This window comes from Pelodiscus sinensis, chromosome 8, assembly GCF_052426305.1.
Source record: "Pelodiscus sinensis isolate ZL-2025 chromosome 8, ASM5242630v1, whole genome shotgun sequence".
Taxonomy (NCBI): Eukaryota; Metazoa; Chordata; order Testudines; family Trionychidae; genus Pelodiscus; species Pelodiscus sinensis.
The window spans coordinates 73,127,998-73,153,872 of NC_143059.1; the positions used below are offsets into that span (position 1 = coordinate 73,127,998).

A 25,875-nucleotide genomic window follows, 5' to 3' on the forward strand; every position below is an offset into this window, starting at 1 on the left:
CGACTCGACCAGCCGGATGTGTGCCAGTAGCTCAACGTCCGGCATTTGGGTCGGAGGCTTTAGAATCATTTGAGCCCTGGTGCGTAGCTGCTGTCCCCTGCCACTCAGGTGTGCGCTTTATAACAAAGCACAGGCTGTGTATGGGTGGCAGTGAAGGTACACATATACACACCCCCACACACACCCCCCACACCCACCCCCTGGCTCCCCAGGGGCTGCAAGAGAACGGCCTCCCCTGAAAAATATGCCTGCTGCCTTGCTCTTCCTGGCATTTTTCCGATCTCTGCTGCTGTCCTCCGGCGGGAGGACGTGATTTTCCTCGGAGGGCTGTGTAATACCGATGCCTGGCTCTAGCGGAGGCTCAGATAAGGCAGCGATGAGCGCACCAGACCTGCCTGTGCCTCAGTGCAGTGGGAAGGCGTGTGGTTTCTGTACCTTTATGCACTGATGGGAATGTTGCGCTTCTGATGGAAAAGATAATCATCACGTGACCCCTCTCCTGTCACCGACCTCCAGAGAGACAGAGGCCAGTGGCACCATTCCTACCCATCCTGGCTAATAGCCACTGATGGGCCTAACCTCCGTGAATCTATCTAGTTATTTTTTTAATCCTGTTAAAATCCTGGTCTTCACAACATCCTCTGGCAAGGAGTTCCACAGGTTGACTGTGCATTGCATGAAGAAAAACTTGCTTTTGTTTGTTTTAAACCTGCTACCTATTCATTTCATGTGGTGACCCGTAGGGGTACGTCTATACTAGCCCCCTAGTTAGTTCGAACTAGGGAGGCTAATGAGGGTGACCGAATTGCTAATGAAGTGTGGAATTTAGATATCTCGTGCTTGATTAGCATATTCCTGTCCGGTCGCCATTTTGGAAACTGACTAGCCCGAAGTAACTGCCCGTGTCTACACGCGGCAGAGAAGTGGGATTCTGAGATAAACTCCTTAGTTCGAATTAACTGGTACTCCTTGTGGAATGAGCTTTAACAGTTAATTCGAACTAAGGGTTTTATCTCAGAATCCCGCTTCTCTGCTGCGTGTAGACACGGGCAGTTACTTCGGGCTAGTCAGTTTCCAAAATGGCGACCGGCCGGGAATATGCTAATCAAGCGCGGGATATTTAAATCCCACACTTCATTAGCAATTTCGGTCGCCCTCATTACCCTCCGTAGTTCGAACTAGGGGGCTAGTGTAGACGTACCCTAGTTCTTATGTTATGGAAGCAAGTAAATAATTTTTCTGTATTCTCCACACCTGTCATGATTTTATAGACCTCGATCATATCCCTCTTAGTCTTCTCTATAACACTATAACAGCCTAAATATGGCATCACAGACAGTCCTCTTGGGTGCTCTGATCCAATTCACTGCCCAACTGAGCCTACTTTTGATTTTCGCCACAAATCATAGAAATATTTGAGTACCTCTCAGTCCCAAAGGGTCGGTCACTTACCCTGGTCAGTGGCACCTTGCACCTCACACCCTCAGACTACACTGGTAGCCAATCAGATAATAAACTATCTACAGCTGGATTATGTAGGAAAAGGAAACCAGTTATTTACAAGATTAAAGCAGGTTAAATATAGATGCACAAGTTAGTAGGGATGTCAGTGTGTAGTTGACTACACGGTTAACCCATAAACCTGGGCTTATTGATTAATCTTGTCAACTACATGCATTTCCCCTCCCCCCCCCCCATTGCCACTGTATCAGAAGTGGGGGGGGGAGCCACTTAAAAGCCAGCTCACCATGAGCACTGGATCCACCTGCCCTCCCACCCCCGCACTGCTACCTCTGATAGGCAGCAGCGCAGTGGATGATGGGAGCAGGAGGAAACCAGTACCTGCAGGGGTATGGGGCAGGCAGGAGCCAGTGCTGGGGCGGCGGGGGGAGGAAGTCAGCTTAAAAGCTGGTTCCCCCCAGCATCAGCTCTGTGGTGCTGCCTGTTCCTCCCTCCCCCATGCTGCTGCCTCTATCAGAAGCAGTAGTATGGGGAGGAGGCTGCCGCATAGCAGGAACAGCCCCTGTCTGGGGGGGTCTGTGCTCCCCACAGACAGGCTGCTGCCACCCCGTGCTGCTGCACAGTGGAGCCGGTCTGTGTGGGAAGCTGGTTTTTAAACTGACTCCCCACACGGACTGGTTCCCACTTGCCACCCTGTGCTGCTGCCTCGGATATCTAGGCAGCAGTGCAGGTGGCAAGGGGTCAGGAGCACTCTGGCTGCCGGCCCCACCCCCGGGAACTATCGAATATTCATGTAACTGCTACAATGTCATTTGGTTACACAACTCTTCAATTACACGCTGTCTAGCATCCCTGGAAATCACAAAACATGAGGAGTGTCCATGGTCGGCAAGTTCTGTATGCCCGGAAGGGCTAGCCCAGGCTGGTCAGGAGACCTCTTGGTGATGCCCAGGGTCCAAGCAGCGCGGAGATCCGGCTCCTTCTTGTTAGGGGGTTTCGTTTCCTTCCTCGCCACGTGCTCTGAGTGCAGGCTCAGCTAATGGGAGGAGTCTGGGGGCATGGCTCGTCTCCCCTGCGGAGAACGGGGAACAAACCTTTTTGTCCTCTGTGGTCCCACCAAGCCCATCAGCTGTCGATGGACTTTCCCTGCGGGCAGGACGCTGCCCCTTGGGTGGGAGATCAGCGCTTAGCACTAGCTCCTGTCTCTCTCCTGTCTGGCTGACACGGTCCCAGAGACTCCCAGTGCCACTCGAGCCCTGCCTTACAGTGCCGGCAGCCACTCACAAGCATCCCCAACTCTAATCCCGGTTTAAAAACAGGAGCACGTGGGTGAGCCAGCCTGATTCCAGCCATGTGTGGCAGCGTTCAGCTGAAACACGGGGACCTCTGCACCTGCCCTGCCAGCGTCCCAGAGGAATTATTCGGCATCCTCAGAGCCGCTTGCCCTGTAACCCAAACAGGGCCCCCAGAGCCTCCTGGAAGAGCTGTGCTTTCGGAGGGGCTAACGGCCGGTGGCAGGCACACCTCAGAAACTCCGGGGTCTTAGGACTGCGAGTCGCTGCATCCAAGTGGCATGGTGGGCGCGCGCGCACAGCACAGAATGGGCATTGTTAATGTCACTGATGAACCAACTGTCGGCATTTCATAAGCCTGAGCGCCCGTCCTCTCCCCGCACATCCCTGCCGTGTTTAATTGCAAGCTTCGTTAGAGGCGGAGGGATTCAATTTGCTCTTTGATAATACAGCCATTATGCTGCGGGAGTTTGGTGTCGCTGGCGGTCAGGGTGTGACGTGCTGCAGGAAGCTGCTGGAAGGAATTATGCCTGAAGGTAAAGAACTTTGCAAACAATGCACCAAAAGGAGCTGTGTTTTGAAACTTCAGTAGCCCTGATGCACCGCCTCGGAGTTGAGCATGTACCTGCGTCTTTTAGCGGCGACTTACCCTTTGTGCGTAATAGACCGTACCTCCGCTGACATAAAAACGCTCTCTTCATGTGTGCCGTGTCAACAAATTCCGGAAACGTTTTAGCATCCCTGGTGTATGTTCAGGGTAAATAATTTGCTGCTCTTAGAACCTGATCTAACCTAATAGGGTAATTTTTGTAATGATTCTTTTAGATTTGCTTACAAAGAGAAAGCACGCTCTGGTCTTCTGCGGCTGCAGAAAATTGTCCCCCCGGTTGGCAATCCCAGCAGAAAGGGCAAAGAATGGGCCCGTGGGGGGCTGAACTTGCCTCGTGCGCGCAGTCTCCCCAGACCTGGGTAGAAGCCATAACTTGGGGATGGAGGGAGCTGCAGGCAGAGCTAGCAGGGGACTTCAGACTCCAGGGCAGTCAATCTGGTACCTTTCCTCAGCACTACAGAGTCACTTAATTACAAAGCGCTTTGCTGTGTTGTTTTTATGGGGCTAATTGCATTGCGGGTTTTTCGGCTGCTGGACTCCTTTAATATTTTTGTCATCAGCTGGTTTATATGATGTATCTTGTAATGGAATATTCAGCAGAATCTAGGGGCAGCCCGTGGGCTTTGCTTGTCCTAGAGCCACAGGCCTGATGTTTCTTTTCCTGCAGGACAATCGCGTGTCATTTGTCACCCTCTCTCCCTCCCGTCGGTTTGAAACACTGTGTGAATTGCAGGGTGTGGGACGTCAATACAGGCGAGATGCTAAACACGCTGATTCACCACTGCGAGGCCGTCCTGCACCTGCGCTTTGCCAATGGCATGATGGTGACTTGTTCCAAAGACCGCTCCATCGCCGTGTGGGACATGGCGTCCCCCACAGACATCACCCTGCGGAGGGTCCTGGTCGGACACAGAGCTGCCGTCAACGTCGTGGACTTTGATGACAAGTATATTGTGTCGGCCTCAGGTGACAGGACCATAAAGGTGAGACATTTCAAAGGCTGTTCGTTTACTGCCCTGGTCATTGTTGGAATCATCAAATCCTAGGGCTGGATGAGACCCTAGGAGTGACCGTGTCCAGCCCCCTCCCAAAGCAGGACCAACCCCAACTCAGCCATCCCAGCCAGGGCTGTGTCCAGCTGGGACTTAAACACCTCTAGGGATGGAGATCCCACCCCTCCCTAGGGAACCCAGCCCAGCGCTTCCCCACCCGCCTAGGGAAATAGTTTTTCCTAATGTCCAACCTAGACCTCCCCCGCTGCGACTTGAGCCCATTGCTCCTCATTCTGCCATCTGCCCCCACTGAGACCAGCCTTCCCCCAGCCTCTTTGGAACCTCCCTTCAGGAAGTCGAAGGCTGCTCTCAAATCCCCCCTCACTCATCGCTTCTGCAGACTAAATAAGCCCCAATCCCTCAGCCTCTCCTTGCAGGTCATGTGCTCCAACCCCCGAATCATTTTGGTTGCCCTCCGCTGGACCCTCTCCAATGTGTCCACATCCTTTCTGTAGCGGGGGGCCCAGAACTGGACACACTACTCCAGATGTGGCCTCACCCGTGCCAAATAGAGGAATAATCACTTCTCTAGATCTGCTGGTAATGCTCCTCCTAACTCACCCTAATATGCCATTAGCCTTCTTGTCAACGGGGCATCCTTGTAGCCTCATATCCGGCTTCTCATCCACTGCAGTCCCCAGGTTCTTTTCTGCCAAACTGCTGCTTAGCCAGTCGGTCCCCAGCCTGCAGCAATGCTTGGGATTTTCCATCTCAAGTGCAGGACCCTGCCCTTGTTTTGTTGAACCTCGTCAGATTTCTTTTGGCCCAATCCTGTGTTCATGAAGAAGAATTGCCAGATGCCTGACAACATCAGAATTGGTGATACTAAAACTCGGGAGAAAGCCAATTCAGATTTGACCAAAGCACTTGTAAACATCACGTGCCTTGGTCAAATGTGGGCGCAAGTCCTAATACACTCCAGAACAAGGAGTCAGCCTGCAAGTGGCAGAAGGCCGGAGCCACACGTCACCGGGAAGGTGGTTTTCCCCTACGCCAGCAGTGACGTCGTGAATTTGACTTGTGACCTCCAAGGTGGGATGACTTTGAACACCCTGGACGCAGCCATTTCTCACACAGGCCCCGCGCCGCACTAATGATGCCCTCTGTGTTTGCTCTCCCCACCTCAGGTCTGGAACACTAGCACCTGCGAGTTTGTGCGCACCTTGAACGGCCACAAGCGCGGCATCGCCTGTCTGCAGTACAGAGATAGGCTAGTCGTGAGCGGCTCTTCAGATAACACCATCAGGTGAGGCAGCTCCCGCCAGGTTCTCGGCTCACGCAAGGCCTTGTCCTCGGGACACGCCAGAGTCAGGCAACCGAAATGGTCCGTGCCCGCTTCTCCTGCACCTGTGCTGGAGGGGAAGCCGGCAGCAACTGAGGAGGGTTATAGAAAGACATTTTTCTGCATTGCCTTGTGGCCTGCCTCTCTCAAGAGTGCCGTACTAATCAGCGAGTCAGTTGGTTAGACAATTTTGGTGAGTGCAAGAGCTGGCAAGCACCACTTTACGCAATGTCCTTTGTGATATTTTATTTGGCCTGTGTGTCTAGTTAAAGGGTCAGACGTGCAATAAGAAGCATTTAATCCTCCGCAGAAACCCTCCTGGGCTCGCACCAAACTCTACATCTAGCAGGGTTTGGAGCTGCTGGTTGAGAGCACGAAGTGCCGTTTTCTCCCTCGTGCACTTCCCTGGCCAGCTCAGAGACTTAACCCCTTTCGTGCTGGGAGTCCAGTGTTCTTGGTGAAGCACGCAGCTGCCGCCGGCTAGAGGGATGTAACGTTTTCTCCTTCGCGCGCCTTGTTCGGTCAGTTTGAATCAATGTGTAGCTGAGCAGAGGAAGTCGTTGGGTCGTATGCATGGGTGCTAGGGCTGCCGCTTTTTTGCCCTTCACCTGCCTTTGCCCTGCAGTTGAAACTCGGGAATGGACTGTCTAAGCAATAGCAATCTGCTTTCCTGTTTTACCACCCCTCTGTTGTGAGCGGTGAATACTGAGGCTCTTGTTTGCTAGAAGCCTTTCCCTACATCCACTCTTATGCTTACACGGAATAAAATCCCTAGTCGATAGTTAAATTGTGCTAAAATTTCATGAGTTGGCAGCGAATTTTAGCTGAACCCAAATTCGGCGGCCCTCAGGGCGTGGGGCAAAGTTTACGCAGTCATTTACTCTGCCAGCCTTCCACAAGCATGGGTTGAGGGTGGGTATTTGAGGGAAAGAGCTGAAGGAAGCTTACTAAGTAATCTACGAGAATGACTTGATGTCGGTTTGATTTTAATTGATTTGAGTGCCGAAGGTCGGCCTTCAGTGGCAGGCAGCAGGATGTGAAATGTGACATGGTAACGTCTGCAGATGGATGTCAGAAAGGCTGAAAAACCATTAGAATCCCGAAGAAAATGTTTTCGAAAGGGCGAGTGTTATATGCTGTTCCCATATAGCGCGTACAACAGTCCTAGGCAAAAAAAGTTGGTCTTCCTTCGAGATACGAGTCTATCTGAAAATGATTTCAGGTCAGCCCTTCAGTGGGAGCAAGTCACATAGCGCCACGGACATTACCATAGCTCTCCTGATTTCCTAGCTAAGGAACCGGCCCCTCCTGTTTAAACCCAAAAACTCAATTACCCTGGGCCCAAAGGCTCTATGATTTCATTGTTCCAAACAAACTCTATGGAGAACGGAGGCGAGAGTGTCGGTCAAACAGGTACAGAAAAGTGTAAATTCTTGGGTTTGTTTTTCAATGTGCTGACCATTGAGAAGCAAGAGTCGTCTCGGGACGCTGCCCGAGTCGTGAAAGGCAAACAGACTAATTGTAATTGCTTCAGATATTTCAAAGAGTGGGGAGCAAGTTGGTATCGGAGTGTAAAAGACGCTATGTTTAAAATAGTTCTCCGTGGCAACCCACACATTAACAGGAGTGTTGTGAGCAAGACATGAGAAGTCCTTTTTCCGCTCTGCTCTGCGCTGATTAGGCCTCAGCTGGGGGATTGTGTCCAGTTCTGGGCACCACATTTAAAGAACGATGTGGAGAAACTGGAGAGGGTCCAGAGAAGAGCAACAAGAATGATGAAAGGTCTAAAGAATATAACCTATGAAGGAAGACTGAAAGAACTGGGCTTGTGTAGTTTGGAAAAAAGGCTGAGAGGGGAGAGGATAGCGGTTTACAGGTATCTAACAGGGTGTCACAAGGAGGAGGGAGAAATCTTGTTCTTCCTGGCCTCTGAAGATAGAACAAGAAGCAATGGACTTAATGCTCTTAAATTTCTCCAGAGATGGACATTCCACAACCTCCCTTGCTGACACAGCAAGGGAGGTTTAGGTTGGACATTAGGAAAAAGTTCCTGCCTGTCAGGGTGGTTAAACACTGGAATAAATTGCCCAGGGAGGTTGTGGAATCCCCATCTGTGGAGATATTTAAGAGCAGGTTAGATAAATGTCTGTCAGGGATGGTCTAGACAGTGCTGGGTCCTGCCGTGAGGGCAGGGGACTGGACTCGATGACCTCGCGAGGTCCCTTCCAGTCCTAGTGTTCTACGATAACCCCCTCTTTGGAGCAGTCTCAAGCGGTTGTGTCTGCGCCGCGAGGCATGTGCTGTTGGTGAGGCTGATGTGGAACTGCCTGCTCGGGTGTGTTGACCACATTTGAAAAAGGAGGGTGAATACGCGGGTACAGTTCGGAGGGAAAGCCACCAAGTGCCTACCAGAGAGACACTCAGAGCTCAATCTGTTCAGCTCCTCAGCAAGCTCAGGTGGTGACGTGCTCACGGAGCAGACGTGCCTTCGCCAGGAGACAGTAATGGCGAGTACAGGGCTTTTCTTCGGCACCTAAAGGCGTCACGAGAACCAGTGGCTGGAAGTTCAAGCCTGACCAATGCAAATTAGCAATAAGGCCCCGGGAGGGGGACAAGCGCCCGAAGGGAGCCACAGAATCTCCGTCTCGTCCTGGCGTGAAATCCGGATTCCGATGCCTTTCCGGGGCCTGGTATTAGCAGTCTCCCCACACTGCCTAGCGGCGCAGCTTCCCATTGAGCCCTGCACTGACGCGCCGGCCGGCCGCGGGGGGAGATCTCTCTACCCAAGCCCTGAGCCACGCCTGGTCAGCCCCAGCAGGGAGCTGCCCAGGGAAGGCCAAGCCCCAATCCCCTGCCTGTTTCGGAGTGCAGGTGTGTCCCGGGCGGGGGTGGCAGGGCCCGCGCCGGGGGGGCGTTGTGGCTGGTCAGGTGGGGAGGCCGCACAGGCGATCCGGAGTCGTCGCTTTGCCAGGCCTCAAGCCCCTTGCCCTCAGCCCCAGGAGAGCCTAACATGGCAGGACTGTCCTTGGGAAAGACGCTCCACCTGGGCTGATGAGTTTAGTATCTTCCCTGCCCGCGCCGTGCTCTTCCTCTGCACAGCACCCAGGCGCCGGGACAGGCACCGCCGAGTATTCCATCGCGGCCCGGCTTCTCGGCCCGGCTCCTCTTCTCCCTCCTCTCTTGCAGGCTGTGGGACATAGAGTGCGGGGCCTGCCTGCGCGTCCTGGAAGGCCACGAGGAGCTGGTGAGATGCATCCGCTTCGATAACAAGAGGATAGTCAGCGGGGCGTACGATGGGTGAGCTGCTTACTGGGGGCCCCTCCTGGCATCCCCCCTCCTTCCCTCCCTGGGGGCAGCTAGCCCTGTGGGCAGGTGCGCCCGTCTCACACGTGGGCCAAGGGTGAGAGCTGGGAACGTGCCCCCGGTCTCCTGGAGCAGGTCTTCTCTGGTGAGTGTTTCCCAGCGCTTTCATGTGGCAGATCCATGCAGAACGCCTCACGCCTGACTCTGACACCAGATCCCTAGCGCTCTGCCTGGGGGGCGGGGGGGGGGGGGAGTGCTTACCAGATCCCTAGCGCTCTGCCGGGGGGGGAGTGCGTACCAGATCCCTAGCGCTCTGCCCGGGGGGGGAAGTGCTTACCAGATCCCTAGCGCTCTGCCGGGGGGGGAGTGCGTACCAGATCCCTAGCGCTCTGCCCGGGGGGGAGTGCGTACCAGATCCCTAGCGCTCTTCCCGGGGGGAGTGCTTACCAGATCCCTAGCGCTCTTCCCGGGGGGAGTGCTTACCAGATCCCTAGCGCTCTTCCCGGGGGGAGTGCTTACCAGATCCCTAGCGCTCTGCCCGGGCGGGGGAGTGCGTACCAGATCCCTAGCGCTCTGCCCGGGGGGGGGGGGAGAGTGCGTACCAGATCCCTAGCGATGCCCGGGGGGGGGAGTGTGTACCAGATCCCTAGCGCTCTCCCCGGGGGGGGGGGGGAGTGCGTACCAGATCCCTAGCGATGACCGGGGGGGGAGTGTCTACCAGATCCCTAGCGCTCTGCCCGGGGGGGGGGGGAGTGCGTACCAGATCCCTAGCGATGACCGGGGGGGGAGTGTGTACCAGATCCCTAGCGCTCTGCCCGGGGGGGGGGGGAGTGCGTACCAGATCCCTAGCGATGACCGGGGGAGGAGTGTGTACCAGATCCCTAGCGCTCTCCCCGGGGGGGGGGGGAGTGTGTACCAGATCCCTAGCGATGACCGGGGGGGGAGTGTGTACCAGATCCCTAGCGCTCTGCCCGGGGGGGGGGGAGTGCGTACCAGATCCCTAGCGATGACCGGGGGGGGGAGTGTGTACCAGATCCCTAGCGATGACCGGGGGGGGGAGTGTGTACCAGATCCCTAGCGCTCTGCCCGGGGGGGGAGTGCGTACCAGATCCCTAGCGATGACCGGGGGGGGGGTGTGTACCAGATCCCTAGCGCTCTGCCCGGGGGGGGAGTGCGTACCAGATCTCCAGTGTCTCCGCCAGGCCCAGGTGCGTTCATCGCAGGCAAGGGCAGCTCTGGCCAGGCTGGAGGAACCCCCTCACCTACCCTCCCCCCATCAGTGTTAGCCAATCACACAGGGTTTTACATCCCTGCTTTGAACAGGAGTCACATACCTGTTGGCAGAGCTCAGCTGAAGCAGACGGCTCCTAGCCAGGCGAAGGTGGGCGGGGGCAGGAGGGATGGGGGGGAACATCTCAGGATCCGCGCCTGTCGTGTCGAGTAGCCAGGTGCCTCTCGCGGCCGCGGTGCACCAGAGCCCGCTGCCTTCCCCTCACGTAACCGAGTAGCAGAGAGCAGTGGCTCTCAACCCGGCCCCCTGAGCGGGGCCACGCTCCAGGGCATCCTCCAAGCCTGGCCAGTGTCAGATTCCCTGCGGCCCAGAAAGCCGAAATCCTGCCACCTGGGGCCGACGCCAAAGCCGCAGCCACATAGCTTTGCGGGCCCCCCGCGGCATGGGGCACCGGGCAGTTGCCTGGCTTGCTCTGCGCCAGCCCTGGCTTTGCCTTGCAGAAACCAGCTGTGGCAGAGGTAGGTCCTGGCGGGGACCCCGCTTCCCGGCTTGCCTGACTCCACGCTCTACGGGGCCCTTGTGTAGCTACTTGGATCACGCGTCCCCTATGCCACGAAGTCAGCTTCCGTCTCCTGGGCAGGGAGTCCCTCTCTGAGCCCGTAGACACCACTGGCTTCCAGCCCGAAGCCGGCAGACTGGTCGAAAGGAGGGTGTGCGGCTTCCCCACGCTTCGTTCTGCCCCATCCTGTGGCTAGCACCCTCCCTCCTGCGAGCCCGTCGCTGCCTCGTCCCCGGGAGCTGGGCGAGTGATGAGCTCGAGGGCTGGGGGCCTGGCGGGAGGGGAGGGAAATCTCCCACCCAGCCCGTTTTGGAGCCAAGCTGACGTCAGATTTTGGTGCAGTCGAATGTTAAGTCGCTGGTGCCCTCGCCAGCGCCAAGCCTCCAGCAAGCTGGGCCCTGTGCCAGGGCCGGCCAGGCTGTGGTGGTGAGGATGTGTCCTGTTCTCTGCAGGGTTTGAGCCTTGTCGAAGCCAGCCCCGCCTGCCCGCGCTGCAGGAGCCGGTGGCGTGGGTGGCCCAGTTGGAGGAGGGGAGACGTAATGCCCAGTTCTTGTCCCACAGAGACTAGAGAATGTCACGTTGTCAGCCCCGCTGCCGCGCTCCCTCCCCTTCCTGGCTTTGGCCCGTTTGCCACTGGGGAGCAGATGTCGGGTTACCGTCCCCAGCCGGGTTTCTGCAGGTCGCTCTCTGCCGGAGCCTAGAGAGAAGACAGGAGGCAGGTGTGGGAGCAGAGAGGCGGGTTTGCCAGGAGCCGGGGTCACTGTCAGTGCTGGGGCACGTGAATGGCTGGTGAGCCGGTCACACTGTTCTCTTGTCCCCCTCTCCTCTCCAGGAAAATTAAAGTGTGGGATCTCGTGGCTGCGCTGGACCCCCGCGCTCCAGCGGGGACCCTGTGTCTGCGGACCCTCGTGGTAAGAGCTTTTGGTTGGGGGGGGTTCGGTGGGAGGAGGCCGGGCCCTGTCGAGGCTGTGGTGTGCCGGGCGTGCGTGAGCTGGTGCGAGGTAGCTAGGAGGCCTCACGGGGCAGGCTGGCAGATGTGTCCGCGTGTACGGCCTGGGATTGCTCAAACCACAGCCATGCAGACAGTGCCGTGGGACCTTCAGCAGCCACGGAGTCAGCTCCACAGCAGCCCTGTGGCACCCTGGGACGTGTCTGCTCGGCTCCCGAATCCCCACGTCAGACCCTGCACCGCAGTGGCGCCGGGCGAGTTGGCACCGGCAGAGGCACTGATCCCACTGGAGTCGGCGTAACCTGGGCGACCGGCCCGTTTGCTGAGCCGCCTTCTCCCCGCTAGAGAGCTCTGGCTGTCCGTGAGGCGGCCGAAGGGCCGGGGTTTCGGCAGGGCAGGTCCAGACGTGCTTCGTCCTCTTAGAACGGATTTAAGTGCATCGCTGAAATCTGCTGGCGACGGTTTCTGCTTTGCACCCACTCACTGGGGTGTTTATTGTAGGGTTGCTAGTGGGGGCCGAGCGACTGGCCTCCATTAATAGAGAAACACCCCAGCTCCTCGGGGCACAGGACCAAAGCCGTCCTCACCGTGGCACTGACGGGCTCCCTGGCTTCCGGCCCTTGGCCTGGGCTGCATGCCCGTTTTGCGCTCTCCCACCGGTGCCCGGCAGAGGAGTCGCGGTGGCTCTGGAGCGTCAGGGAAACGCTCATGGCAGACGAGGCCTGGAGTGGCCCCGAGCTCAGAGCGGAGACGTGTTAGCGAGAGGCCCGACGCAGCCTCACTGGTGCTGTGCCTTTCCGGGAGGGTTTGCATCCAGCCTGCGGTTCACTTGGAGAAGCCGGAGGCGAGGACGTGGGAGCTCGTTTCGGGAGCCAGGCGAGCCGCCGGGCATTGTAAAGCCGCGCGGCCGGTCCTCGAGGTTCGGGCTCCTGAGTCTTGCTCAGTGGCAGGTCGTCAGGCAGGACCTTGGAAGCCCCACTCGTTAGCACGGCACAACCCGCCCCCACCCCTCTTGTCACCTGCCACGCCAAGGAGCGGCCAGGGCCTGTGAGCGAACAGGCCGGACTCCTGGGTCCGGCACCCTGGGGACCTGACCGGGGAGGTCAATTCCATCCCTCTGCTGATGGGTCTCCGGGCTCTCCCAGGGTCCATCCGCAGACCTAGTGGAGCTCCCCTGCCCCCAGGACACTGCCCAGGGTCCTGTCCCAGGGCTGCCACAGCTAGATGCCGGAGGCCACCTCCAGGACCTACCTCTGCCACAGCTGGGGCCACTGAGGCTCCTTTGCCAGGGCTGCCGCGGCCGACTCCTGGCCGCCCAGCTGTCTGGGTCAGGGGCTCAAGCACAGATGTTGCCGGACCAGAGAGGTTCGAGCTGCACCCCCCCGCAGAGTCTGAGCCCAGTACGTGAAGGGCTGATCCTGTGCCGGTCAGAGGCGCTGCTGGGGCCCCGTGTGTGTCTCCTAACCAGGCCGGCTTAGTTGGACTAGGGCAGCGTTTCTTAAACTGTTCCGTGGCCGCGGAGAACAGAGTTCAAAATGGCCACGCTTAAAGGGGCAGGCAACTTTTTTCCCCCCACCCTATTTTTTTTCTCAACAAAAAGTCCTTGGCGTTCCTCATTTAAAAAAAAAAACGTGTTTGGTGTTCCTCCATCGTAAAACGTTTCAGAAACACTGGACTAGGGCAGTGCCACCTGCCTTTCCCAGCAGTGGGGAGCACGCACCCGCAATAGCCGCACTGTCAATCGGGCTGTGGGGCGGACACGTAGGAACCTGAGCAAGGACACCAGAACTCCCTGCTGGCAGGAGCACGTGAGCTGGGGGGGCAGGGTCCAGAGGCGCTTTAGGGAGCGGGATCCCAGTGAGGAAACGCGGACTGGAAAGTTGGTTTGCAAAGCAGCCTTTCGAGATGCCTCTCTCCTGCGGTCTCTGCGCGGCGCCTGCTGCGGTGGTCCCACTCTTCCCCCGCCCCCCCGGAGCATCACTCGGTCGTTGGAAACACCATCCCCGGCTATTTGAATACACCGGAACGTCCTTAATCCCGGGAACACTCGGGGCTGGCATCCCCCGAGCGCCAGGTCTCTGCTCCCAGGCCCGGAGAGGGCTTAGCTTGTGCCATGTTGGCCAGGGAAGGTCGGCTGACCAAAACTGAATCCATTCAAGCCCTTGTTAATGTTCCCACCCCCCCACCTCTCCCCCCCACACACACACGCACACTCTGCCGGCGCCAGGCAGTCTGTAAAGCGATGCCTCTTCTGTCTCTGGCCCTGCCTAGGAGCATTCTGGGAGAGTCTTCCGACTCCAGTTTGACGAGTTCCAGATCATCAGCAGCTCACACGACGACACGATCCTCATGTGGGACTTCCTGAACGACCCAGCTGCCCAGGCTGAACCGACTCGCTCCCCGTCCAGAACATACACCTACATCTCCAGATAAAGCGCCCCACACTGGACCGCGCGCGTGCACAGGTGAGCCGGGCCGGGGGCGCCGAGGCAAACCATCAGCCTGCCAGGAGACACCTTTGAGCAGGGCTGATTGTAGGACTCCTGGCATGTGGCGCCTGCAACCCTTACAACCCCGGCCTCCCCAGCAATTAAATCAGGCGGGAGACGGGCGGGAGGTGGGGGTGTTCTGTCGAGTGAGTGGAGGAGCTGTTGCTTGGTCCTGGCCAGTTGTCGCCCAGCGAGAGGGTTCTGCCGAATCATGCCGGTTGCCCTGCATCCCGGGGCGTGGCCGCTCCGCTTCCCCAAGGGTGAGCCACGCGGGAGAATCGGTTTGGCCGGTGCGGGAGGGGCAAGTGAGCGAGTCCAGCCTGGGGAAATGGAAATTCGCTGATGTACAGAATTCTCTCTGAATAGGGCCCAACCCCCAGCCACGTTGGCTGTAGGCTGCTAAGACCAGGCCTCGCCTGTGTGGGGGGGGTGTTATCCCCCCGGCTTTTCTCCCAGCAAGGAGTTACCACTTCTAGGCTGCTATAGGGGATCAGTGGTGCAGCTGGATTTGATTTGACGCTGTAAGCGAGGCTGTTGGAGGGTGCTGCTTAGGCTGGCCTTGGCTTGCCTACTTCGGTTAGTGTATCTGCCACTCTTGCATCTGGGGCCCCTGGTGGCAGTTGGAATTCCTGGTGAGGGTGCGGCAGGTTTGCTGTGTATCACAGCCTGGGGCACGTTCTCCCTGTTCTGTGTAAAAATAAACCCCGACCAGAGCCCTGAACCTAGCACCTTTCACCTGCTCGGAATGCACTGTAAATAAGAGGTTTTCCTTATAGGCAGCAGGTTTAGAGCAAACCAAAGGAAGTACCACTTCACACAACACAGGCAACCTGTGGAACTCCTCGCCAGAGGATGTTGTGAAGACCAGGACTTTAAACAGGGTTCAAAAAAGAGTTGGATAGATTCATGGAGGTTAGGTCCATTCATGGTTATTCACCAGGATGGGTAGGAATGGTGTCCTAGCCTCTGTTTGTCTGGAAATGGGCGACAGGAGAAGGATCGCATGAGGATTCCCTGTTGTGTTCACTCCCTCTGGGGCACCTGGCATTGGCCACTGTGGGCAGACAGGACACTGGGCTGGATGGACCTTTGATCTGACCTAGTCTGGCCGCTCTGATCTTAAAACGATGCGAGAATTTTGTGCACCAAAGGATTGTCCATGTTTCTGTTTCCCCAGAACTCGTTTAAGCTGCAGTATTTCAATGATCTGCCAATGCCAGGACAAAGGAACTATCCCCGTAACCAATCCTTGCGGAAGAGGGAGGCTCTCGGATTCGTTTCTGAAACTCAGCTGGCCCGCGGTTGATCTCGGCAAGGTCTACGCGGCGCAGCTGGCTGCTGAAGTGCTGCTATGAAGATGTCTGGTCCTTCATGAACGATGGACGTTTTTAAGCGACCCCCCCCCCCCCGCCTCGCCGCTCTGCCCCACCACCCTTCCCTCCCTCTTGCCCCGGCACAGATGTCCTATAAATATACGTTCCGTGTTGCCAGACGTTGCTTGGTGTTAAGCAAACGAATCGTTGCACTGTGCATCCTGCTGAGAGCCCCTGCCGGGCTGTGGGGAGGGGCTGCTGCTTAGAATATTCCACAAAACCATTGCTGGCTGTTTGTGAGACCATGTAGCTGCTGACTCTGCAAAGCAACAACCGCAGTGCGGGAGGGAGAGGAACCCCCCGCCGCCTGTGGGCGTTGTCTCTGGAGGCCTGGCCTTGGGGAGCTGCAGCTGGCAGTGCAGCCCCACATGGGCCCCCTGCCGGCTCCTAGCCCTTCGGGGGCCGGATGTATTGCCGTTTCCCTCCACGGTCCAGGGGCGCCCGTCTTAGGTTTAACTGGCTTCTGCCAAAGTCCCACGTCCAGTATTACGCAGGGGTGGGGCACAGGGCAGTATTTCGCTGTCAGAGGCATTCTCTGTACCCAGGCCAGGTCTGGGTTCTCCTGCCGTGGCCCTGAAGGCGGCGTGGGTTTTGTGGATGGATTAGGGTGCGTTCCTCTGACGAGATAGAAACATGAGGCACGGTGGGGCGAAGACAAGGGCACCCTCTTTCCTCCTCCTCCAGGAGGTGTCCCGACCAGAGGGCGGAAGAGGGAGGTGCTTTGAATCGTGTTAGCTTTTGTGGCTGGCCACATCCCCACGTGAGAACACAAGTGAGGCCGATGAGTGGTCCGTGGAGTGCGTGGCGGGGTTGGGGCCTGTGGCTGATGAGGCAGATCCCCCCGGGTGGCTGGGGCGGGCGGGTGTTTTCTCATTGGCGTGGCCGGGGGGTGGACCTGCTGGCTGTACCGCGAAGCTGGCTCTGCAGCAGTGCGGGTGAGGGGAGGAGTCTGGCGACCTTCCTCGGGCCTGGCACCGCCCCCTGGACCAGGACGCCCGTTCCCACGTGTCCCGGTGATCAGACCGAATCGGCCGCTGGCTCCGACCGCTGAGAGCCGTTTTCACTCCGAACAGAGAGCGCCCCCTGGCAGGCGGGAGGGGCAACGCCACGCCTCCGCCGGTGCGCTAGACCACGAGGCTCCGTGGGGACCCAGAAGGCGCTGGGAACGGGGACCCCAGGGTCCTGGCTTTTGGAAGAGGAGGGGGGAAGTGAAAGAATCTCGTCCGTGTTTCCGATACAAAGCTTAGGCCCAGCTCTCCTGCTGCAGACACCTCTGCCTCCGTCAGCCTGCGCTGGGAAGCCAATGCCCCCTGTCTCCTCCGCTCTCAGGCTGGGACTTAGACTCGACCGCGACGGTCTCGTCAGCTTTGCTTTTCTGGGGCTCGCCAGGGCACCACTCTAACTCGCTTGGCCGTCCCTCTCCCACCAGCTCTGGGGTGCATGTGGCTAGCCCGACGGGCAAGAATTGCGCTCGGGGCCTCGGGAGGAGCGAGCAGAGGGGGAGGAGGGCAGGGTCGGAAGGTCGCCGGCAGAGCTCCGAGGACTCCGTCCAGCTCCAAAGGAGCGTGAGGCCGTGCAAAAAAGCAACACCCAGTTCCCAATTGTCTTCAGGAGGGCGTAGGACCCGCAGCGCCTCTCAAGGGCCTCTCTTAGGGCTGACCACTGACGGGCCCCCTGCTTCCCTGCTGCTTACATTATGGTAGAAAGAGCAAAATAAATGAACTCGTCCCGTGATCTGGCGTCCACGTGCAGAGGCACCGAAGGCTGAGTCCAGACCGAGTGCTGATCCCTAGGACGGTGCTGAGCTGCCAGCGGGTGGTCGGGCATCTCAGACGTGCCAGATCCCCACAGCAGGGGCAAGTGGCTCGTGGGTTTCACTCTGAGTTGCTGCTGAGGAAATGCAGTTCCAAGTCGCGTCCTTGGAGTGACCGGAGCCCCGTTCCGTCGTTATTACGGAGCCGCCCTGAGGCCGGGTGAGAACAGAGGCCGGTATGGAGATGGCCGCAGACTCGAGCGCTTCTTCCCTCGTTTGTCTCGTCGCTTCCCGTCTTCCAGCAGGCCGGGCTAGAAGATCGTGCCTGCGCCCTGGTTGCTATAGAGGGTCTTGCCGTTTTATCAGTGTCCCGAGGGGCCGGCGCCTGCTGCCGTGTTGGATTTGTGACTGATGAGGACTCGGAGAGAGGCATAGCGCTTTCTGGCCAGACGTGGCGACGGCGCTGCTCCAGATCACCATTGACTGTCCTCACCCTGCTGCTCCCTGCCACTGGTTTGAAACGTCTGCGCACTGCTGGGTTTGTCAGCAGCCCTGGGGACGCAGGTCTGCTGTCGGAATCCGTTTGTACAGTACCCGGGGGACCGGCTGCTGCCATACGTATGTTTTGGACGAATGGTAGAGTGACGTGACTCTCCAAAAGGGACCAAGTCTGGGTACTTAAGTACCGAACTACTCGACGGAGAATCCTACCCCAGCTGTACACGGTCCTACCCTTGTTCCTTCTGAGAGTTCGGTTTCCTTCTTCGCTAAGAAAGCACTATCGCCCCCGGCTATGGGGTGATCCGTGTTCACCGGGGGCGGGGGAATAACATCCTTATGAGACTGTCGCGTCGAGAGAGGTTGTGCGCGCTCTCTCCTGCGCTCAGGATCTGCGTGTGAACGGGCTGCACAGTCCCCAACAGCGCTGGAGGAAAGGCAGCGTTTAAAAAGAAGAAAAATGAAAGGAGCCAGAGGCGAGGACTAGAGGTGCCGAGGGCTGCACATCACTTGGAAATGAACCACGCCGGCCGTCTGCAGGCAGCCCCTTCTCCCAGCCTCGCCTTGCTGCTCGGGCCGGGCGATGTGGAAGCGGGAGGCGGGACGGTAAGAACAAGACGACCCATGACAGCGCCGCCAACACCTGTTGGCAGCTCCAGGGCAGGCAGGGGTCACCTGGCGCGTGGCTGATCCCCGAAAGCCAGCGTCTGCCCCCTGACGGTGGGCCTGAGTGAATTCCAGCCCTACGGTTGCCCCTTTCCGGGGTGGACGCTCGCTGCCGGAGCTGAGGGTGTCAGGAGGCGGGAGTTGAGGGCTGGGAGCGTTGTGAACACCAGACTACGTTAGATTTGTTTCTGAACTGGAAGACCGTGTCGCTGGCTGTGCTCCCCCACCCCCCACACACGCCTGTGCCTGCGCTGTTCTCTGCATTGTGGGCCTTGTGCCCTCAGCGGTCGGGTGCACGTCTCTCCCCTCCCCGCGCTGTCCGAACTGCACGTTGGGCCTCGCTCTGGGATCCCCCCACGTCCGGCTGGGAGCTGCGGGTGTGCCGCACCTGCCGGGGTCGGGCTTTTTGCTCAAGCGTCTGCTGATTTTCTTCCGCTCCCTCTCGGGTCTGCCTCTGTGGCCAGGGATTGCTGAGCATCCGCCGGTGGTCGGCACAGAGCCGGCTGCTGGGTCGCCGCTCGCTGCCCCTCCCGCTGAGAAGCTGACCGGGAGGCGGAGGAGCCAGCCAGCCTGTGGCGGGGATGACGTGGCCCGTTTGCGGGACAGGCAGGTGGGGACCCACGTGGCGGGGGATGGGAGGAGAGGGTGGCCCCCTGCAGAGGTGGGAGCTACACTGTGACTAACTGGCCTAGGGAGCTCAGGCGCAGTTGGTGTAGAGGGGCAATTCTTCCGTGTAGGTAAAAAAACGAGAAAATGGCCAGAAAGAAACAGGGGCGACCTGGTCGATGCCCCTTGACTTTGGTATCTTTGGGGGATGGGGAGGATGATCTGAAATCCAGCCATTGGGATTGCTGACCACCCCAGCGAACTTATCATGGCCGTGCGAGGTGGGCGTGCGAGGTGGGCGTGCGAGGTGGGCGTGCTGCTTTTCTCTTCCTGCGCTTTACCGTGCGGTTGCCCCCTTCCTGCCACAAGCAACAAGGTTTCCAGGAAGCGAGGAGAACTTCAGCCGACCCTCCGGAGGGAGGGCCTGCCAGTGAATTTCCTCCCTGTGCCTGCTGGTTTTCTGCTTCGCTGTCGCCCTGCCCTCTCCCCGGAGCTCTGCTCCTGGAGCCAAACCTCGCCCCGTCCCCGCACGCCGTGCCCGGTCCCCATCGGGAGCCAGCCAGCGAGTCCTGGGCTGAGACAGAAGATGTCCTGCTGGGACTTGTGAGCTGTGACGGCATCTCCTGGCTGTGGAAGACGGGTTAATAGCGCCTCAGAGTGCCGCTGATGGTGAGGTTTGGCGGCTGCTGGCAGGTTCCCTGCCCAGCCCGGCTTGATCAGAGGCGGGCGCCCTGTCGTAACGTGCGGTGCTGAGGCTGGATCGGAAACCGACCCGCTTGCAGCCTTCGAAATCCTTCCCTAGGTGCCTTTCCAAACACCCTGGTGGCCGACTCCTGCCCCTGCCTGGCCACGGCCGCAGTATCGCCCGCTCTAACTCTTCCTGAACAAGCCTGCTAGTGCCAGCCTGGCTGGGCCTGAGCGTACCCGTGCCCCCTGCTGCGGCCCTGCCCGGCAAGCCCACGCCGGCAGCTGCGCTGCTGTGGCTAGGTACAAACAAGCAGGGGTTAAGGTATCCGACTCCCCAGGCAAAGCATTGCAACCCCCCGCTGCTGTGTGGGCGTCCCCAAGGGATGCTTGGATCACCGCCGGCCCCTGGGCTGCCAGTTGCTTTTTAACCGTGTCCCACCTGGAGGAGTTTCCAGATTCTTTTTCAAGACGAAAAAATAAGCGGCAGCTCTCTGGTGTGGTCATGGCCGGAAGAGTGAGCTGGTAAAACTTGATCCTCCTTCCTCACCACTTCTGCCGCCTGCCCGTCTTTGGATCCTCGCTGCTGATTTCCCTGGTACCGTGAGTCGATCCTGTTAGCGCCGCGGCGGCGATGGAATTCTCTGTCCAGTTCTACTTGCTGAATCGTTCCTTCTGGAAGGGGTGACCTGCCTCTGGCCAGCTGGTCCCAAGCGGAGGTCAGTGCTCCTGAGCCGCCTTTCAAAACCGAGTTTTTTCCCCACTGTAAAAATCCCGGAGACGATGGGTGCGGAACGGTTGTCTTCCCTCGGACGGTGGCCGCGCTTTCAGCTCCTTGCCTGGGTGCTCCGATGGGAGACACTGGGCTGCTAACTCCATCCATAGTGTAAGCCAATGCAAAAGGCACTGGCAATCAGACCATCACTGAGCCAGTCACTTGTCGTTACCTTGACAGTGTAGCTTTTAATACCCCCGAGCACCCAGTCGCCCGGCTGGTGCTGCACGTGCAAGCAGAGAGGGCAGAAACACCACGGTCCCTTCGGAGTTCTGTTTGTTACTCTGCTGTATTTGTTCTCTAGACTCTTACGTAACGAGTGCTTTGAACTGTGTGATTATGTTCCGGTGACCTGTCATTAATGTACTAATGTTCCCTTGAGCTAGGACCTGGGAACCGTGTGGGGTGTTTTTTTTTTTAATTATTTTAACTGTTCAGAAATAAGTTAAATACAAGTGTAACATTGAGCTGTGAATCTTTTCTTTTATTTCTGGTGTGGAGGGTGTAACCTTAAAGACAAGGAGTCGTCATTCTTCTTTGAGGCTCTGTGCACGTGAGTCTCATAACCTCTCGATCCAGTGCCTGGGAGGTAGGTCGCTGTCCTTCGCCATGGTGCCCTGCAGCTGGGGTAAACAACCTCACAGCCTTGGGATCAGCCTCCCCTGGGTGGCTAGCCTGACCTAGGTGAGCAGCCTTTAAAAGCCAGAGGTGGAGCAATCAGAGGAGCGAAGCGGACAGGGGGCTGCAGGCGGGAGTTTGAGAGGGACTCCCATGATGGTTCGGAAGATCCGCAACACCTGTACTGGCCCTGCTTCCGTCTCCTCCGCCTGTAGCCACAGACCACCTGACCATGGATGCCTCTACCCTAATCCTGGGGTGGTTTTGCAGGGACTGTGGCTTGCAATTCCCGCTTACTGAAATCCAGGCTAGGGACACCTTCCAATGGGACAGGTGCCTGCTGGTGGAGTTTCTCAGGCAGCAGATGGGAGAACTGCAGAAGGTGAGTAGGCTGAGGAGCATCCGAATCCACGAGCAATTCCTGGAGAGTATCCGAGTGGAGACAGCTGAGGCCGAGGGAACTGTCCCAGTACACAGGACTGCTGGCGCACCACTGGAGGAGGAGGTGGCTTGGTCTCAAGGGGAGACACTGGCAGCTGGTCACTTCTGGCAGCGGGCCGTGCTCCATCCCTGCTCCCAACCCTCCCACCATGGTTCCAGAGAACCGTTATGCCCTTCTGGCTACGGGAGAGAAGGAATCCCCCCCCCCCTCACAGCAGAGGAGGAGAAGCCTCGTACCCCAGGGCTGGGAGGTCTGCAGCCACCACTGCGAGGAGCAAACGTAGGGTGCTGGTGGTCGGAGAATCTTCTGAGGGGTACGGAGGCGCCCATCTGTTGCCCTGACATGGCATCTCGGGAGGTGCTGCCTGCTGGGGGCCCGTATCCAAGACGTTACGGAGGCACTGTCGAGGATTATCCAGCCCTCTGACTACTACCTCACGCTACTCATCCCTGTGGGCACTAATGATCCTGCGAGGTGTGACACTGAGCGGATCAAGGGTGACTCAAGGGCTCTGAGAGTGCGGGTGAAGGAGTTTGGGGTGCAGGTGGTATTCTCAGTCCTTCCTGTCGAAGGCAGGGGCCTGGGCAGAGACAGGTGCATCCTGGAGGTGAATGCCTGGCTGCCAAGATGGTGTCACCAGGAGGGCTTTGGCTTCCTTGACCATGGGATGCTGTTCCAGGAAGAACTGCTGGGCAGAGATGGGGTTCACCTTTCGAGGAGGGGGAAGACCAAATTTGGATGCAGACTGGCTAACCTAGCGAGGAGGCTTTGAGCTAGGTTCGACGGGGACAGGTGACCAAAGCCCACGGATAAGTGGAGAACATGGAGACCTGGGAGATAGGTCGGAAATGGGAGGGAGCATTGGCTGTGACAGCAGAGAGAAAGGAGAGACAAGGCAGAACTGGGGGGGCAAAATCAAATCAGTATCTTAGATGCCTGTGTACAAACGCAAGAAGTATGGGGAATAAGCAGGAAGAACTGGAAGTGCTAATAAATAAACACAACTATGACATAGCTGGTATCTCAGAGATCTGGTGGGGTAGTGTACGTGATTGGAAGATTGGAAGAGAAGGGTACAGCTTGCTCAGGAAGGATAGGCGGGGGGGAAAGGAGGAGGTGTTGCCTTATACATTAAAAATGAACACACTTGGACTGAGGTAGAGATGGGCGTAGGAGATGGACATGTTAAGAGTTGGGCTAAAAGGGGTAAAAAACAAGGGTGGTGTCATGCTAGGGGTCTACTACAGGCCACCTACCCAGGTGGAAGAGGTAGATAAGGTATTTTTTAAACAATGAACAAAACCACCCAAAGCGCAGGATTTGGTGGTGATGGGGAATTTCAACTATCCAGACATATGTTGGGAAACGAACACAGGGGGCCACAGATTGTTCAATAAGTTCTTGGACTGCATTGGAGACAACTTTTTATTTCAGAAGGTTGAGAGAGCTACTGGGGAGAAGCTGTTTTTGATTTGATTTTAACAAATAGGGGAGACTGGTTGGAAATTTGAAAGTGGAAGGCAGCTTGGGTGAAAGTGATCGTGAAATCCTAGAGTTCATGATTCTAAGGAATGGTAGAAGGGAGAACAGCAAATTAGAGACAATGGGTTTCAGGAAGGCAGATTTTAGTAAACTCAGGGAACTGGTAGGTAAGATCCCATGGGAATCAAGACTAAGAGGAAAAACAACTGAAGAGAGCTGGCAGTTTTTCAAGGGGACATTATTAAGGGCCCAAAAGCAAAAGTAAGTATTGTAAGAGACCACCTTGGCTTAACCGGGAGATCTTACATGATTTAAAAGTCAAAAAGGAGTTGTATAAAAAGCGGAAACTAGATCAAATAACGAAGGATGAATATATGCAAACAACACAGATATGCAGGGGCAAGATTAGAAAGGCAAAGGCACAAAATGAGCTCAATCTAGCTAGAGACATACAGGGTAACAAGGAGACCAGTCTATAAATCTATTAGAAGCAAGAGGAACACCGAGGACAGGGTAGGCCCACTGGTCAGTGAGGAGGAAGATACAATCACAAGGAACTTGGAAATGGCAGAGGTGCTTAATGACTTCTTGGTTTCGGTCTTCACCAAGAAGTCTGGGGATGAAGGAATGCCTAATGCAGTGAATGCTAGTGGGAAGGAAGGGGGTAGGTGTACAAGATAAAATAAAAAAAGAACAAGTTCAAAATTACTTAGAAAAGTTAGATGTCTGTAAGTCACCAGGGCCTGATGAAATGCATCCTAGAATACTCCAGGAGCTGATAGAGGAGGTATCTGAGCCTTTAGCGATCAGCTTTGGAAAATCATGGAAGTCGGGAGAGAGTCCAGAAGACTGGAAAAGGGCAAATCTAGTGCCCATCTATATAAAAGGAAATAAGAACAACCCAGGAAACTACAGACCAGTCAGTTTAACTTCTATGCCAGGGAAGATAATGGAGCAAGTAATTAAGGAATTCATTTGCAAACATCTGGAAGATAATAAGGTGACAGGTAACAGCCAGCCTGGATTTGTAAAGGACAAATCATGTCAAACCAATCTGATCGCTTTCTTTGATAGGATAGCAAGCCTTGTGGATAAGGATGAAGCAGTGGACGTGGGATACCTAGACTTTAGTTATTAACGGTTTACAAACCTGCTGGAAGGGCGTAACAAGTGGGGTTCCACAGGGGGTCTGATTTGGGACCGGCCCTCTTCAATATCTTCATCAGTGATTTAGATATCGGCATAGAGAGTACGCTTCTTAAGTTTGCAGATCATACCAAGCCGGGAGGGGTTGCAAGTGCTTTGGATGATAGTCATAATTCAAAATGATCTGGACAAACTGGAGAAAGGGTCTGAGGTAAAGAGGATGAAGTTTCATAAGGAATGGGAAGCAGCTGTCTAGGAAGGAGTACGGCAGAAAGGGATCTAGGGGTCAGAGTGGACCACAAGCTAAATATGAGTCAACACTGACATTCTTGCAAAAAAAGCCAACATGATTCTGGGCTGCATTAACAGGTGTGTTATGAACAAGACACGAGAAGTCATTCTTCCGCTCTACTCTGCGCTGGTTAGGCCTCAGTTGGAGTATTGTGTCCTGTTCTGGGCACCGCATTTCAAGAAAGATGTGGAGAAATTGGAGAAGGTCCAGAGAAGAGCAACAAGAATGAGTAAAGGTCTAGAGCACATGAGCTGTGGGGGAAGGCTGAAGGAATTGGGTTTGTTTAGTTTGGAAAAGAGAAGACTGAGAGGGGACATGAGAGCAGTTTTCAAATATCCAAAAGGGTGTTACAAGAAAGAGGGTGAAAAATTGTTCTCCTTGGCCTCTGAGGATAGAACAAGAAGCAATGGGCTTAGATTGCAGCAAGGGAGGTTGAGGTTGGACATCAGGAAAAGCTTCCTTCTTGTCAGGGTGGTTAAACACTGGAATAAATTGCCTAGGGAGGTTGTAGAATCCCCATCACTGGAGATATTTAAGAGCGGGTTAGGCAGACATCAGGGATAGTGTAGAGCAGTGTTTCTCAACCTTTTTTTTTAATCAAATACCCCTTTTTTTAAAAAAATAAGTACCCCCGGTACCTACAGTTTTCAGACGCAATTTTTTTTTACCATTGCAACACATTTGTTTAAACTTCTTTATCGTAGGTGGGTGAGCAATGACATTTTTGGGTGTAAAAAGTACAAAAATAAGAAAGGGCTGTAAAACTGAAAACAAAAATTCAGTTTTCTCCAAATTTCAGTTGCGTTGATGTGCCCCCAGACTTCTCTCGAGTACCCCTAATAGTACTCGTACCTCTGCGTGAGAAACACTGGTCTACACAGTGCTGGGTCCTGCCATGAGGGCAGGGGACTGGACTCGACGACCTCTCGAGATCCCTTCCAGTCCTAGTGTCTCTGATTCTATGGCCTCTTGTGGGTAGTGGGTTACTCAGGAGTCCGTTGTCAGCAGTGACGAAGGAAGCTAGAGAGCCTGCTCTGCCAGTCAGAACACAGGTACTCGTAAAACCGCAGCACACTTTTTAATTAACGAACTGCCCATTCATGGGTAATGGCCCCTGGCTGGGCACACCGGTCCTGGCGAATGAATGCAGCTGAAACCCATCTCATCCACTGAAACCCATCTCATCCACCGGGTGGGGAGGACTATGAAGAATCGGTGCTTTTCTAGAGAACGTTGCGAGATCCTGGCTGGAAAAGCACACATTTCTTTTCAAGCTCATCAGAATCCAGCTGTTCAACAATAAGTGAGTAAT

General features: G+C 56.3%; 1 protein-coding gene across 12 annotated transcripts in view; it reads left to right on the forward strand.

Annotated features, from left to right (window-relative positions):
* The window catches only part of BTRC (beta-transducin repeat containing E3 ubiquitin protein ligase), a 174,000-nt gene extending 152,950 nt beyond the window's left edge, over positions 1–21,050 (forward strand). For 11 of the 12 annotated variants that reach the window (XM_075935603.2, XM_075935608.2, XM_075935610.2 and 8 more), the window contains 6 exons: positions 4,097–4,346; positions 5,543–5,661; positions 8,884–8,994; positions 11,623–11,701; positions 14,011–14,204; positions 15,406–21,050. In XM_075935603.2, the coding sequence (XP_075791718.1) occupies positions 4,097–4,346; positions 5,543–5,661; positions 8,884–8,994; positions 11,623–11,701; positions 14,011–14,172 (721 nt within the window). In that variant the 3' untranslated portion in view covers positions 14,173–14,204; positions 15,406–21,050. The remainder of the gene's footprint in view (positions 1–4,096; positions 4,347–5,542; positions 5,662–8,883; positions 8,995–11,622; positions 11,702–14,010; positions 14,205–15,405) is intronic. The other variant, XM_075935605.2, reaches the window with a different exon arrangement.
* Positions 21,051–25,875: the final 4,825 nt, after the last annotated feature.